This window comes from Strix uralensis, chromosome 17, assembly GCF_047716275.1.
Source record: "Strix uralensis isolate ZFMK-TIS-50842 chromosome 17, bStrUra1, whole genome shotgun sequence".
NCBI classification, from domain to species: Eukaryota; Metazoa; Chordata; class Aves; order Strigiformes; family Strigidae; genus Strix; species Strix uralensis.
In genome coordinates, this window is record NC_133988.1 from 9214374 (window position 1) to 9230259 (window position 15886).

General features: G+C 36.2%; 1 protein-coding gene across 9 annotated transcripts in view; it reads left to right on the forward strand.

Annotated features, from left to right (window-relative positions):
* Positions 1–10836, forward strand: part of TANGO2 (transport and golgi organization 2 homolog) — a 41376-nt gene extending 30540 nt beyond the window's left edge. For 7 of the 9 annotated variants that reach the window (XM_074887438.1, XM_074887437.1, XM_074887436.1 and 4 more), the window contains 5 exons: positions 1012–1082; positions 3167–3320; positions 4715–4876; positions 6117–6221; positions 8000–10836. In XM_074887438.1, coding sequence (XP_074743539.1) covers positions 1012–1082; positions 3167–3320; positions 4715–4876; positions 6117–6221; positions 8000–8120 — 613 coding nt within the window. In that variant the 3' untranslated portion in view covers positions 8121–10836. Of the gene's footprint in view, positions 1–1011; positions 1083–3166; positions 3321–4714; positions 5087–6116; positions 6222–7999 lie in introns of those variants that run through there. The other 2 variants (XR_012631333.1, XM_074887442.1) reach the window with 2 other exon arrangements.
* The last annotated feature ends 5050 nt before the right edge of the window (positions 10837–15886 follow it).

Genomic DNA, 15886 nt, shown 5'->3' on the forward strand with positions numbered 1-15886 from the left:
GAGTGAAATACAGAATTATATGGTCTCATGGCTATGTCCTGGCAAATTTTAAAACATAAACAAAAAAACCCTGTCAAAACCCACCAACTGGTAGCAATTGGAGGAATCACCATTTCATGTCAGCTGATGGGACTGAGGGATGTTGAGAGTGAACCATCTAATGGCAATCCATTCCCTGCCCTCCATTTCCCACAAGGCTTATTGATGACTTTCTTGATTTTCTTTTTTAATTTTTTTTTTTATTCTTATCAGTTGATTTGGTATTTGTGTTGTCAATATCAGTACGAGTACTTAAAAATCTATGCTGTTTGGATATGCTGATATCATCTGTGCCAAGTGAGAGTTATTTGCAATGTTGGAAGCTGTATTTGAACATTATGTCAGATGGTCCCTGCTAAACTGTGTACGAGAGAGCGAGTGCTGAAGCCAGTACCTACAATTAGAGAGCTTACAAACAGTAACTACCCTTACCTGAAAACAGCCTGAAAATGCATATCTGTCACTTAAAGGACCCAACTATGCCCTACGACATTGTTATTAGTGGGCTTAAAAATCGACGACTTCAGATAAAATGGCCCACAGTGGTCAGCTTCTTAGAATGCAGTAGCAATTCAAAAGAGATGACGGGAAAACTTCACTTGCTGTAATGGACTGTCCTTTTGTTTTAACATGCCACCTTCCCCCAAGTAATTAAATCTTCAGTTATTCAAAACCGTACAAATTTTTGTCATTAAGCCTGGCTACGTTCCATGCAGCAGTTCTGGGTTTTTACTGAATTTTATTACAGTTATGTTTAAAAATTATAATAGTACTATTTGACAGTGGTATGGCTAGTATTGTATTTTGAGAGGAGAGTAATATAACTCAATAATTAATCTCTGGGCTGGGATATCATAGTAGTAACAGTGGGAGAAACATCTTGCTGTGTTTGAAGCTTACGTGAAATTAGAGCATAATCAAATATAGAAGCTGATGGTTTTTGAAGGAGAAATTCTTATTTATATTTTTCAGTACCACCAAAGGAGATGTAATTTGCTACTATGGAAACAAAGGAGAACCAGAACCTGTTTTCCTAAATCCTGGTAGGTTTTCTTCAGAAAGGTCTGAATATTACTTTTTGTTATTTTAAAGGAGTCAGAATATAGCTGTATTGCTCTAGTAATTTAACCATTTAAACATTGTCTTCAGTAACTTTTTCTTTGCATTCTTAAAAAAAAAATAAAGTCCTTAAATTCATTTAAGTATTTACTAAAAAATTTCAGTAAAGAATCGAATAGTTTATTAAAAGCTTCTATCCTGCTGCCACTGCAATTAGTGGGATGCTTCTTAGGTAACTGTGACTGAAGGACAGAAGTCTTGAGGAAGGGAATTTTCAAAGGTTCGTGGACTTGACCCTAACTTTCTTTACCCAGCAGTGTGACTGTGCTCCCCTAGGGACAGAGCTGCTTAAAAAAAAAATATTTATCTGTCTTATCAGGTGGATTGATTTAAGATGTTCAAAATCTTGTCCTTTGCTAGCCAGCTCATAGAACAATAATTCAGAATTCATCACCAAAAAGCCAATTTAAATGGACAAGGACACATAAAAGGCTCTGAGCAGTGTAGCTGGTTGATAACAGTTAATGACAGTGGCTTATTTTGCCTGCTTAGGTTAATGGTCAAAATGTTGCTGCCAGTAGGCAAATAGTTACTGTAGCAATTATAGCAAAAATTCTTGGAAACAGCTGTTAGATTTTCTACAGCTACAAGCACGAAACAGGTTTTAATTCAAACATTTAAAAAAAAAAAATCTAGCCGCTTGTAATGAGAAACTGAATCACAAGGTTTAGGTATTTGCAGACTGTAGCAAAGGTAGTTCTGGTCTCCATGCTTCAACAACAAATTCCTCTTCTTTTTATGTGGCTGCCTTCAGGGATAGAGGAGGTTTTGGTAACCTTTGTGTTTATTTGTTTGGATTGTGGTGAGAAAAGCTCCTTGTCATGAAATGTTGCTTTGCAGTGTTTTTCAAGAGTAAAATCTGAGACAAAAGTAAATTATGAGTAATATAGCTAAACTGGAAAAGACTAGACTGCAGAAGTCATATAATTCTGTTGTACCTTTTCCATAGTCTACCAAACCGAAGGTTAAAAGTAACAGAGAACTGGATATCACCACAGAGAAGTGTTTAAGCACAGCTGAGTAAAATGAGTGATGGCTGTAGTCTCCTGTTTAGGAATGGGGCATGTGTTTTGTAGCATACCTGAAGATAAAAATTAGCTGGGAAATCACTTAAATTGTATTAAAATAAATAAAACTGTGAAATCTCTAATGGCAACTGCAAATCATGAGATACCCTTTCCAATTAAATTGAATTCCATCCCCCCTGAACATTACTTAGTAAGTATGTATATACTGTGCAGCTAGGAGTGGTCCACAGGGACTGGTCTGTAAACAGTTGCTACTAAATCTTGAACTTATAACAACCTCCTTATTACAGATTTTATTAATTTCATGATATCTAAAGCTTGAAGCTTTACAGAAATAAACTCAACAATATCATGATTACAAGTTATTTTGTGTTTAGGTTAGGTAATACCCTAATGTTTCTATTAGTGTTGTGTTCTGGAGGGAAAAAAAAACGCTTTGAGATTTCACCTGATTTCACACCACAGTGTACATTGTGTTAATAACAGTGCTGAAAATCTCAAATTCAGCTAATTTTAGTAAACTAAAAGAGCAATGATGCACTGAAGTGGGTGTTGGGGGGGGTGGTGTGGTTTGTGTGTTGGGTTTTGGGCTTTTTTCCCCCTAATAAAACAGTAAAAGTAGTCATCCAGAAAAGTTGTTGAGAAATGGTTACATTATTTTATTATGAGTTACACACCTAGGAGACTCTTACTATCTGAAGGGCTGTTGTATTTATTTTATCACAATATACATCTTTGATGCATACTTTAATGGCCACTTTTTTGAAGCAAAGTGAAAGCTGGCAATAGGATGAATAAGCAGATTATCATAAGAGATTCAAGATGAATTTGCTGATAGCATTTGGTTTTGTCCCTCAGACTGTGTGGGATAAGATAATTATGACGTTGTTATGAAGTTATTTTTTGCATACTACATAAGTTAATTTTCTTTGCTCCAGAGCTTAATGAGTTGTTTGGGTGGGGGTTTTTTGTATGTATAGGAATATATGGATTGAGTAATTCTTTGTTGGATACACCATGGAAGAAACTTCAATATGGGAAGCAGCTTTTCACAGAAGTGGTCAAGAGAAGTCAAGATCTTACCAAAGAAGACTTGGTGCAGGAGCTTCTTACAGTGATGAATAATCAAGAGCCGTAAGAACGTGATAGCCAGAGTTTACTCAAAATGCGATATGACCAATTTAAAAATTTCATATATAAACTCTTTTGACAAAAAAGAAACTTTAGCCATATATTAGTTGACTAAAGCTGGGTAATGAAGGGCAAAAGTAGTGTTCTTCCCCTCCACAGAGACTGACTTTCAACAATATTGATTTTTAAGCAGCAAACAAGAAACATTACTACAGTCTTAGTACTCATAGACTATATGCTGAATTCTCTGTGCCCTTTTCTTTTAAAGATTGCATTTCTCTTAGTAAGGGTAATGAGTGCAAGACAGGGGACATGTAAGTTATTGCCGTAAGCTTTGTGGAGACTCACTGTAGGGTAAGGTTCTGTTTCTGCCTGAAGACAGAGTAAGCACTTGCTTACGTGAGCAGGTTTGTGTTAGTAACTGCTAGCTTTTCTGTATTGCTACCCAGAGTGTAGACAGAGAGTGGAGAAGCAAGCTATTTTCAAAGTAGAACCAGCTGCCTCCCTCAAAAGTGCTATTGTTTTAGGCTACATGGGGGAAGGAGGTAAGGGAGTATTTGTGCGGTTCAGCTCTAAGCCTCTAGTCAAGGAAGTTCCCAAGAGGAGTCTGTCTGTTTCCTGCACCCACTGCTGGCTACACAGTGAACTTAGACCCACAAGCTAGATGTTTAGAAATGAAGGAGATTAATACCACTTCAATGTCTAGACATGGAGTAGGGTAAAGGAGGTGCTGTGATTTAAATTCATATTATTGCTCACTGCCTAGTAACTTCCATGTTTAGCCTGACTTTTACCTGTCTAGGGGGTGCCTTGTGTTGAAGCAAAGCTGTTTCTGGTATATAGATCCAGTTTTCTAGTTTTATCAGTCAATTTTAATGCCAACGTTCATGTTTGTGACATTTTTCAGTGGTTCAAAATAAATGTTTACATAAGAACTTGGATATCTGAGCAATGAGTAGTAATTGGGAAGTCTACTAAGCCATCCTAATTACTTTTTATCTGATATCGGATCAAGTGATTTTTCAAAAAACTGTTATACTTTACCTTTTACTAGTAAAAAGACAAAGGTATAAGATACAATACAGCCCAAATTATCTTCCCTTAATGTTCAGTATTTCAGTATGTTCTCATCTGAAATCATCTGACTATAAAATGGAAATATTTACTTATAAAAAGCAATATTTAAAATTAAGTCTGTAATCTTACCAAAGCACGCTTCAAGATGAAATGATCTTTTCATAATAAATATGAACATATGGATATGCACTAGCTTTGAACTTTCATAAAATATCTTACTGCATATTACTTTATGATCACTTTTTGTGTGTGTTACAGGAATTAAGTAGGTACGATGGTTGGTTTACTCTTAGAATTCCCTTCTATCCTGCTGGATACAGGTTTTTGTGCCCTCTCTTCTGCTTCAGCCCTGCCTTTGACTGTGATCTCAGGGATGTATTGCAACTCCTTCCAGTCTCCTTAAAACTGCTTGGGGTTGTTAAACTGCTCGGGAACGGCCTATTGTGCAGAGCATACAGGAACTGCCAGTGGTGGAGTACAAGGTAGAAGCTGACAGTTCTCACAGGCTGAAGTGCCTTGCTGTGTGCCTTCTCTGTTACATCGTGGCATGCTCCAGCCAAATGCCCCACACAGGAGTCAGAGAGCTTAGTTGCTCTATTCACACTAGAATTGCACCTATTCTCGCTTCTCCCTGAAACATCCACTGGTTTTCTTCACCACAACAAAGAAAATGATCCCAGCTAGATGTAAAGGTCAGTTACAGTATAACAAATTGCACAGTCTTCTCTACAGATCAGGATGAGCTCTGAAAATGGGGTTGAATTGATCAGTCTGTTTTGCTCTGCCCTCCTCCCCAATATTCACTGTACAGCTGATAGGCTGCTGAATTATTTTTATTTTATAGGTACGACTGGGTCTCTTCTAGGAGGCAGAAATGGGATTATTTCTTGAAGGCGGAAGTAGCTTAAAAATCAACACAAAAACCTGCTGCAATAATAGTTAAATTGGATTTTGATAAATAAAATTGGAATCTTTAATTATTGAAATAGGAAGCTGTATTTATGGCTAGCGTTTGAGAATATGTTCTGGTGATGAGAATGGAAAGCCAGGGATGTAGGGTTGCTGCAGTAACCTTTGACCTTAGCATCTCTTCTGTGGAATGCTGATACTTGTTTAATTACAATAAATGAAGCTTGATGTGCTTTATAATAAAATCATGTTTCTAAATGTCTTTCAAGCTTTGATAGGGATCTATGTCAAGAAATTTGGGTGCAAGCTCACCATGTCCTCTGCTGCATCTTCACAAATTTTTTTTAAGGATTTCTCCTAGGTATTTTCCAGGTATTCCAAGTAAAGATTGAAGGAAGCAGAGAGCTCTTTCTTCGACACAAAAAGAACTCCTGGAGTCTAACTGGAATAATGCTGGTTTATATGATGTGCCTCAAATTGCTTGATCATTAAGGTTTTAATTGAAACTAAAATACAGAAAGACAAAGAATAACAAGGAAAGTGGAAAAACTTGTCAGAATATGAAAAATATTTCTTGAAGTGAGACAAAAGTTCAAGAGCTTGAAAGAATCTCTTTGGGAAAGAGCTTACAAACTGTTTTATCTTTTGTTTTCCTCATACTTTAGTTTTGAACACAATTAACACTCTTTTGTACTTTTTGAAAAGTGTTTGTCATTTTTCAACCACTCAGTCAACACAGCATGGTTCAAGAGGGATGAATGTCTTAATGTTGGAGAATTCAAGTTTTTTTTATTACTCTACTACTTTTTTCAGTCAATTACCAGACCCTGCAATTGAAGACCAAGGGAGGGATTATATACGTCCTATATTGAACAAGTATGCAGCTGTATGTGTTCGTTGCCCAGGTTATGGAACAAGGTAAAAAATTTATAGTCAGAAATAGATGTGTGCTGGATCAAAGCATATCTCAAATCAAAATTATGCTGCTATAAATTCTAATTCTATAGTGACAGCTTTAAATTTGTTCAGCTATTAATGAAGTATAATTCAGTAAAGTATTTCTTTGCTCAGTGTTCTGGTGTCTTAGATTTGCTACTGATAAGCATTAAGCACACATTATGGTTTGTCTTTGGTGGGGAGTATAAGGTAGCTTTAGTTTGTCCAAGAGAAGATAATACAGTTCTCTTGGTTCCCCAGTGTAGTAACAGATCTGACTGCCTCTAATTTTGATCTTATCATAACATGAAAAGCTTTGAAATCACGTTTTTAGCAGAAAAATGTAATTATCTTCTATATCTGTGGAACTGCAGAAGACATTTCTCTTCCAAGAGCAAGAATAGTGTTTTCTGCATAGTTAAGTTAGAGGTTTCTTTGGACATGTCATTGTAATACGTAGCTGCCACTTTCATACATTAAAAACCTATTACTCTTATCCCCTAACTGATGCTGCTGTTCTTACTGAGATGATATCACTTACTGCTCAGACTGTTCTACCAAAGCTGCAAGAAGAATAGAATAATACAATACATCTTGCATTTAATTCTCAGTGGGACAAAATTATAGGTGAACCCTGTGCTGCTGATAGGGAATTCTTACTCTAAAAGTCTGCCAGTGATTTTGTCAGATCAGTGTCTCTGGCATAGTCAGTATTTCCACTGTAGAGATGTAAACTGATAAGCAGAGATCGCTCACTTCTGTAAGTATTTAAGGTTGGTATTCTGAGAAAGAAACCACTGCAAAAACTGAGTATCTTTATAGAATGTATTCAAAGAACATTTTAAATATGACTTAAAATGTAAAGAAGCATCTTCTTCCCCTTGTTTCACAGATTGCAGTCTAGCTATTTCAAAGGAAGCAGCAATAACTCCGTAGAAATACTGACCTCTTACTGGTGAATTAACACTATATTTCAAGTCTTCCCTGCTACTATAATGTATGCTCACACTTATCTTTCCCTTGGGAAAGTGGCTTAGTGAATAGAGATTGTTAACTAGGCCTCATGATATGCTTCTGAGGAAATTAAGTGCTTTTTTTATGAGTGAACAACTGTGAAATGACTTGGGGAAGGCCACTACATCAGGATGGCATAAAATTCCTACTTCTGTCAGTCATCTCTCCCTGGCAGAGTACTACAGTGTCCACAGAGAAATGACAGCTTACACATCACAATGTGGCATAGATGCATGAATGGAATCTGCTTTTCCTGAAAACAGATTTCTTCTTTGGAAGGTTCCTAGACAGAGAAAAGTTTTTCTGTGATTGTGTATCAGTGTTCTATGATAATGGTGTTTGAATCTTAATGGACAATTGATTTGAGAGGAAAGAATGAAAGAGTACTATTGAGACGAATAATCCATCAGGGGGCATGTAGGCTGTGAAGAAAAACTTGGTTTTATGCTAGTTCTGAATGGAACGTGGCATTAAAAAAAGTTTAACCTTTTCTCATACTCCCTGTAAATGAGCAGCTTTGTGTGTCAGCTGCTGCAAGTGCAACAGGGAATCAGAGCAGTGGAGTGACAGAAGAAGGGACGAAAATGCCCATATGAACTTGCCAGGATGATTCCTGCCCTGGTAGTGTGGTGATGATACGTGGTCAAGAAAAAAAATGAGCTAAAACCTTTGGGGATGAGGGATGGGACCCTGCAAATTTATATAACGGACACAAGGTTTAACCTTCTGTGCTTACGTTGTTTCAGGACTAACACGGTCATTCTCATTGATTCAGAAGGACGAGTTACTTTCACAGAGCGCAACATGATCGATGCAGATGTCAACCAGTGGAAAACAAGCACCTATGAATTCAAACTGCACACTTAACAACTTTCCATTTGAATGGTTTGTAATAATAACAATGAGAGAACAAGCCATTAAGCTCTAGGAAATGTTTTGTGTGAGCCTCCACAAGCTAAAAATAGCATGGAAAGCAAAAGTTTAAATAAACTGGTAGCACCCTATCAGGCTCACAAATGCTTTGGATAAAACCAAAAGAAGAAACTGTTTTTAGATTAAGTAGCAAATTATAATCAGAAATAAATTTTTAAATATCACCCTGCTTCCAGGGCAAGGCCATCTTCGCCCAAGACAGTCATTGCTTTTTTATGGGTGGTTTGTTGGGGGTTTTTTAAGGTGTTTTAAGTAGACTCTTAAACATGCTTTCAGTTCGGAGGAGGGGAAACATTTGCTGCTTTTATTGTTCTATCTGAAGGTTTTTACCAAACTGCTTTCCCTTCAACATATGCTTTTAAGATTTTATAGCTGATGCCAGTGTGTGTTAAATGAACGTATGTCATTTTTGTAGCATTAAGTGCTTTAGTAACATTTCAACTTTTCAGCAGTGCCATGGTGCAATGTTCTGCCTGGGGAGGGCAGGGCAGCAGAGTTTCTTATAGAGAGTACAGCAATATATCTTATTTCTAAAACTTGATTTGAGAGTAGATAGGAAATCTAGTTCAGTCTCTGTTCAGTTTTACTGAAAAAATTCATGGGAGCAGATTTGCTTATCTTTTGACTGGAATAAAATTATTTGTATTGTGACATCTTGTTTCCTGATAGTCTAATTGGCAATATTGGTTTTCTTATTTTCTTCCCCAGCAGGCAGGTGAGGAACAGGTACCTGTTTGCAAACAGAAGCTGAATATGAAATTTACATATATCAGCTGTTTTGTACATGTGTAGTTTTGGCTTCATTTCTTTACTGGTATAATATGTTAAAGCCTGGAGTGACTGCTCATAGATTTTTAGTAAAAATAGCTATTTGTTGTAAGATGACATTATTGCAGTCTTATATTGCTAAAAAAGTTGTGTATTAAGATGCATTTCGTACATTCTAACATCTGTGAAATAAAAAGCTATTTAAATGCATGCTTTTTTTTCAGTTACTCAGTGCCAGAATAGGTGATAAAAAATTCTAGCTAATATCAAGATATTTTAAAACTCCAAGTTATTTTGCTGCTATTGGTGTTCTGTTTTGGCTTATTTTGAATGCTGAATAGTATGTTAGTAATGGATCACTGGTATTTTTTTCTCTATATATGCTGAATGTATTCTTTTCACAAGCCTCTGATTATTAATTATTATGAAGTAGCAAGATTTCCAATACTCTTCACAAAGATGTGCAACTGTTCTTCTGTGCTCAAGCTTCTGTGTTCAAGCATTCTCACTTGTGTGTGTGTGTCTGTAATGGAGACAGCAGTAAATTAGACTTGCCGTTGAGGTGAAGTACCGTGCAAGGCCATTCCCAGATTTCTAATTGTCAGGAGGTGCTAAAGTATCTTTAGTCAATTATTTCCTTTGTATTTGCATATTTCAATAGCTTGTAGATGGCAGGACTGCTTGCATGACTAGTCACAGGTTGTTGATTCAATGCTATATAAATGACTTGTTGACCACTTTGATGGCAAGACAATCAATATAGTCTTGTTGGGTTGTACATGGTTTCAAACTCGGAGCCTTCCAGACTGTCCTTCTGAGCTGTAGGAAATGGTTAGCCCTTTTTTTATTTTTTGATGACTGTTTGAACTATAAATTTGTATGAATAAAAATGTTATTGTTATTTTTAGATGCAAAGAAATAGCCATAGCTGTCTTAGATTTGAACTTGACAAATGCAGATATAAAAACAAAACTCTGCTTCAATGGCTTGCTCTTACTGAGAGTTTGCATAGCAAACTTTTTCTATATCTTAAGAAAAAAATCTCCAGTGTATATTTGAACAAGATATTCTCTTTGAAGTCATTACATAAAAAGCAAGCAAAATACTTACATGCTCTTCCATGCTAAAAGCATTTATAAACCTTAGGTTTTTTGTAGTAGTCCTGTAATAATTAGAATTTATTTTTTACATATAGGCAAGTCAGACCTTAGATGTAAAAACAGACGATAATGTGTTTTGCTTTGCTTGAATCAAAATTCTAAATCTGGGATTTGCTTTTTCCGACAATTAAAATAAACAGTAAAGAATCAAAACCTCTGATGTTATTTTTTATTATGTCAGAATAGTTATTAAAGTGAGCTTTTTAAACTTCTTTTGAAGCTTATGAGAGTTTTGTCATTTGGCTCCAGTGGAAACAGGATCAGGACTGCAGTGCAGATATCAGCAAATGGTGCTTGTCCATAGAAGTGATGAGGTATTAATGAAGTGCATAACTTACTGTGGGCAAATTATAGTTGCAGTGAATCCACTGGAAAAAGTAAACTGTAGCTAAAGTTAACAAAGAAAGTATTTTATTTTTATAAAAGTATTTTTAAGATAAAAGGGGATTTTAAATATCAGTTTTAAAGGATATAAAGGGAAAAAGTGTATATAGGAAAATACTGCATGGCATTTTACTAAGCTTGCTTATATATATAACAACTTTTCAAAGTTCTAAATTTGCAAGAGATTTGTTTCCTGTCTTCTATCAAAATGGAGGCAGAAGAAATTTTAAAGTATCTGTAACAACTCATTATAATTTTTTTTGCTTAAAATTGTTTCATAATTGTTGTTTACATGTGTGTTCAAAACTAGAATATGAATAAAGTCAATTCAACATTAATTGTGCATTTTTGCACATATGTTAACTTATCTGTAACTTTGTGTGATGATAAGATGAAGTAAAATCTTTCGTGAGGTATTAGCAGTGAAAGAGCTTTAAGTTAAGTCCATTTCTGGCATTTTGAGTGCTGTATTTTTCTGGGAGTGTTGTGTTGTGTGTGTTGGCTTTTTTTAATTCTATTCTGTTGCATGATTGTACTTGTCTTACCCAGGTAGAGAAACTGGAAAATAGTTCTTTAAGGCTAATTATCCAGGTTTGGGGCATTTTGCTTTGTTTTTCAGGTTAGTAAACAGAATATATTGACTGGAATGTTCCCAGACCAAGTGTCACAGTAATCAGTGCTCTGAAGTACTCTCCAACATCTGACAACCAATATAGGCCCACCACCTCCCCTCCCAAAAGCAAATGTCTTCTTGTTACTAGCCCTGGCTGGATTCCACTACAAGTACAGCAAGATCAGGTAGAAAACACAAAGGTTCTCAAACACTGAATGTCTGAAATAATGTCTGGAGCATCCCCCTTCCTGCCATGACCTCAGAGTACTTGGAATCTGCCTTCTCCCTTGCACACTGTAGTGAATCCTTCAAACTTAATACCAGAATGTGCCAAGCAAGCTCTTGAAGAGGGAGTGGCATATTCTTGCCTATAAAATGGTGGAGCCATCTCAGAGCTCGTTTTAGCTTCACAAGCAGTGACCTTTTCAAACTGACAGTCACTTTGAGAAGACAAGCAACTGGTATTGTCTTTGTTAAGGTGGCAACCCAGATGAAATCTAGGGGAATTCCCAAAATCTGCAAAAAGAAAAGCTTTGTTAACTCATGAGTCCCTAAAGTTGTCACTGCCAATTCTTGATACATTTGGTCTGGATTACTGGTCTTGAAATTAGGTGGTTGCATCAAATGTTTGTGGCAAGAGAAGTTATTATCAGGGACCTTGAAAATTAGTGTAATGATAAAAATATGTTAAAAGTACTTTGAAGGGCTCAGGTTCCCTCCAGAAAATTGAATAATAGCAGCAGAGATACAGTACAGATCATAGGAAGGAAAGAGCAAAACCAGTGCCCCCTTAGTGAAAAGCCAGAGCCTCCCTAAATGCTACTGGATGGCAAGAATCCAGGTTCACTGTGGAGGAAGTCTGGATCCTGGGCAGACGCACGACTCTCTTGTTACACTGAAACTACCTTACTGTTCTGTCATACCTGGACACGGCCGTGCAGACGTAACTGTCTCATCTCCCTGTTACCGGTAGCTTTAATAAATACACTCTTAACAGACCAGAGAATGAGTTAGGTAGGCCTTTGGAGGTCCTCAGTATGTTCAAAGCTTAACTGGTGTTTATTGTTACAAATGAAATATGCCAAACTAAGTAGTAAGACAAAATAGCAATAAGACTTGGAACACTGTTTTCATAATATCATAAGGAAATAAGTAATTTCAAAATGAATTGATGAAATACTGAGCCGTAATAAGGCAATAATTAAGGCATCTTACATTTTAAATTTAGCTTGAACTTAAATAACGCACTTTTATGGCTTAGCAAGCATCCCTATTTATCTGGAATATTAGCTACTAGGAATTAGTTTTATGTCATTCAGATTCATGTAACAGAACATTGTTAATGTTCTTCATCTGATTCATTTTCTGCAGAGAAGTCTTGTTGATAGCTTCTGAGGATTTAGGAAATGGTTTTGACTTGGTGAAAATAGAATCTGTATTGTAATCAACTGGAAAGACAATAGAGTAAACTGAGAATTACATAACCCATCAGTGTGACTCATGCTGTGAAATATAAGATCAGGTGAATCAAATGAAGAAAATGTTGACTATCTCTGGAACATCTTGTATCAAGAACTTAGAAGCTGAATGAAAAAGCATTATCAAAGCATTCAAATTTACCATATCTTTCAAAATAGAAGACATAAAACTGAACTTAGGATCATAAATGAAGGATAAAAATAATAAATGTAAATTTTTATTTACGTAGGATAGGCAAGAATTACAATCTATTTGTCATACACAAAATGAGTGAGAAAAAGCAATTTCTCTGCTGATTCACATTAAATTTTTGTGTCTTTGTACTAGAAAGATAAATGAAGAAAAACAAATGCAAACAAAAAACAGATCAGAAGTTGGAGAAATGGAGAAGGCCATACTTAATTTAGCAGAGAATGAATACAGTGAAGAAAATCCATTACATTGAAAGATGTGCTGAAGATTATATATAAAAATATATTTACAAAGAATTTGGTGGAGAATTCAGAATCATAAACAGAATGGAATATCTGTTCTAATGTAACTTCTTTCAATTATGCCAAAGAAGCTAATCTACATAGAGCTCTATACTGTACTGCTAGAGAGTGTATGTTTTTAAAAGTGGTTATAACACAAAGGTAAAATAAACAGCAAGTAGGACCGCAAAGTTGAAGAATACTTGATAGTGACTTCAGTGGAGGCATTGGGCTTAACAGGTGAGTAAACCAAAATAATCCCCATATTCTGAATATCTTCGCTAAAATGGCACCTTTTTCAGCATGCATTTCACTTCCATCTCATTCTGTGATTTGTCTTCTTTCTTTGTCTACCAAATATCAGCCTGAATGATTACGTTACTTATTAAAGCTGTAGTATTTGCATTATTAAATATTTGTCTTGACAGGCAAAACCTTGATTTTTCTTAAAACGTTATAAAAATACCTGTGAAGTCCTGATCTCTCCCCTGAAGAATTTGAGCTGAAAATGGCATTCAGTGATGTATTTTGAATTTAAATAAACAAAAAAACCCCAGCCAGAACCAACCAAACCAAAACCCACCAAACCCAAAACCTCAAACCAGAACAACCACCCTACGCACAGATTATAAAGCTTCTACTGAAGCTACAATTGTTACATAAGTATGGGTTTTAAACTTTACTTCTATGATATTCAAAGTAATTTAATTGTTATGAAAATAATTTCTGCAGAATACATTTTTATGAAATTGATATAAAATTTATGCTACTGTATGCTTGGTCTCCGCAATTATGATTATGTAATAGTAATTTAAGAATTTAAACAAATGTATAAGCTGCCCTTTACAGGAGCACTTGGAAGCATATTTAGTCCTCATTTAACTTGCTCTGAATTAATGGGACTTCAGCACATTCTTGATAATCATTATACACTTAAATATTCTCAGTAGAATGTTCTGGAACTGGGCTGGTTTTATGAAACTTTGTTTTATGAGCTTGTTCTTTTTGTGGCCTCTGAGAATGACAGTGCCTGGTAATGCAATAAGGCGCTTTACAAGCTTGCCTCTGGTGACAGAGGAAGTGTTTTCAATGGATATCTCATCTGACATGCCAGCTCTTACAGGCACAGAGCCAGCCCTGGACACTAACTTACCAGACCGTAAACACATTGATTGCTTCTGTTCCGTGGAGGAAACCACATCACTTTTCAGACATTAATTAAGATAGATTAAATAATAAACTGGAGAATATATGGAGCCAATAGTGTCTCTTCTTGTGGTACAACATTATAATTAGTATTCAATAATTGAGGCTTTTGCCTCTTGTTGAAAGAATGTGCTCTTCCAAGAAAAAGGCAGATGAGAAAGCTAGGGTTTTTTTCTCTCTCTGTACTAGCTACTGGAAATAACCAGGGAGCCAAGGTCTTAGTCAAATGCTTTTATCCATCTAGTGTTTGTGATATCTCACTTGAATGGCTGGCATTTAGAGAGGAATTAACTGTCCTTTCAATTACAGATGGGTCTACGTTAGTACTTTTGATTAGTAGTGCCCTTACATGATTTTTCTGATAGTCCCTATTTACTGTGCTTTGGCTCACATTTCAGGGCAACTTCAGATCACAGCAACTAGACTGTTTTCAGATGTAAGGGAACTGGTAGATGTGTTTCAGGAATGCACTAAGTGTACTCCAAGAGGTAGTAGGTTTAGCCTGAAGCAAAACTGTCTGAAATGCACATAGCATGGAGATTAAGTACTCAGCACCAGTTGTTTTGCTGTATAAATCTCCTTATGTTGGTCTACTTTACTTATAGATGTAGCATGTGATAGATGTGTGTTATACTGGTATCCTTGCAATATGGTAGTTGCAAATTTTTCTGTTTCTTTAGCAATATATTGTCCCAGTCAAGTCTGAGTACTCTCTTGGTATAATATGCATGTGTTTAGACTGGCAAAGCAATCCCAGAATGGCAGTTACATAAAAAACAGCCATACCAGCACAATCGTGCTTTCAGAAGCATAACTTATTTTGCCTCTGTTGGGGAAAACAAAGGTACTGACATTTATGGGTTTGTTCGCATAAGTGCAACTACACTTGGATTTTTGGCAGCCAAAGATTATGCTCTTGATTCATGTCTGCGTGCCACCAGCAGTATATATGGTAGACCCGGAGAAGGAATTGAGCAACAGTTCACAGCAGTCCTATGGAACAGCAAAGTACGCTTTGTTATCACAGGTTTGAATTTAAACCACTGATGTAAAATGACTCATAAGAAAAACTGCTGCTCCACAGAAGTCACTGGCTGGAGAAGTTTGGGTGAAGCCAGAGTGTCTAAAGTAGTAGTTGTCAATGGAGTACTACTGTAGCTCTTGAAAAGTAACTAACACTGACTGCAGGGTTAGTTTAACAACTGGACAGTAGCATATGGTAGAGATGCATGACTTGAAAGCAGCCATAAGGCTGACTCAGAGGATTTTGCTTTCTTCTGTGATTAAGTTTATCTTTACAAATAGCAGATAAATATTATTCTAGAAAAGTGCTCTGAATTATTTAGATGAAAGTATCTATGGAAAGCAAAGTATGAAGACTGCTATTCTGTCCCACGTGGGTGGTGTTTAATTTTTTCTCTAATATTTCCACAGATAAATTGGGTGTATTTAAGAACGCAGGATTTTCAGCCTTACAACAAGTTCTATGTATCAAGAACAAGCAAGGGCAGCTTCGGTCACTGTACTACAGCACCAACCCAGGTCCAGTTGGCAGTTGCAGAGAATGTTACTTAGGAGTGACTTGTGCAGTCCAGCTTCTAATGTGAAGGTCACCTA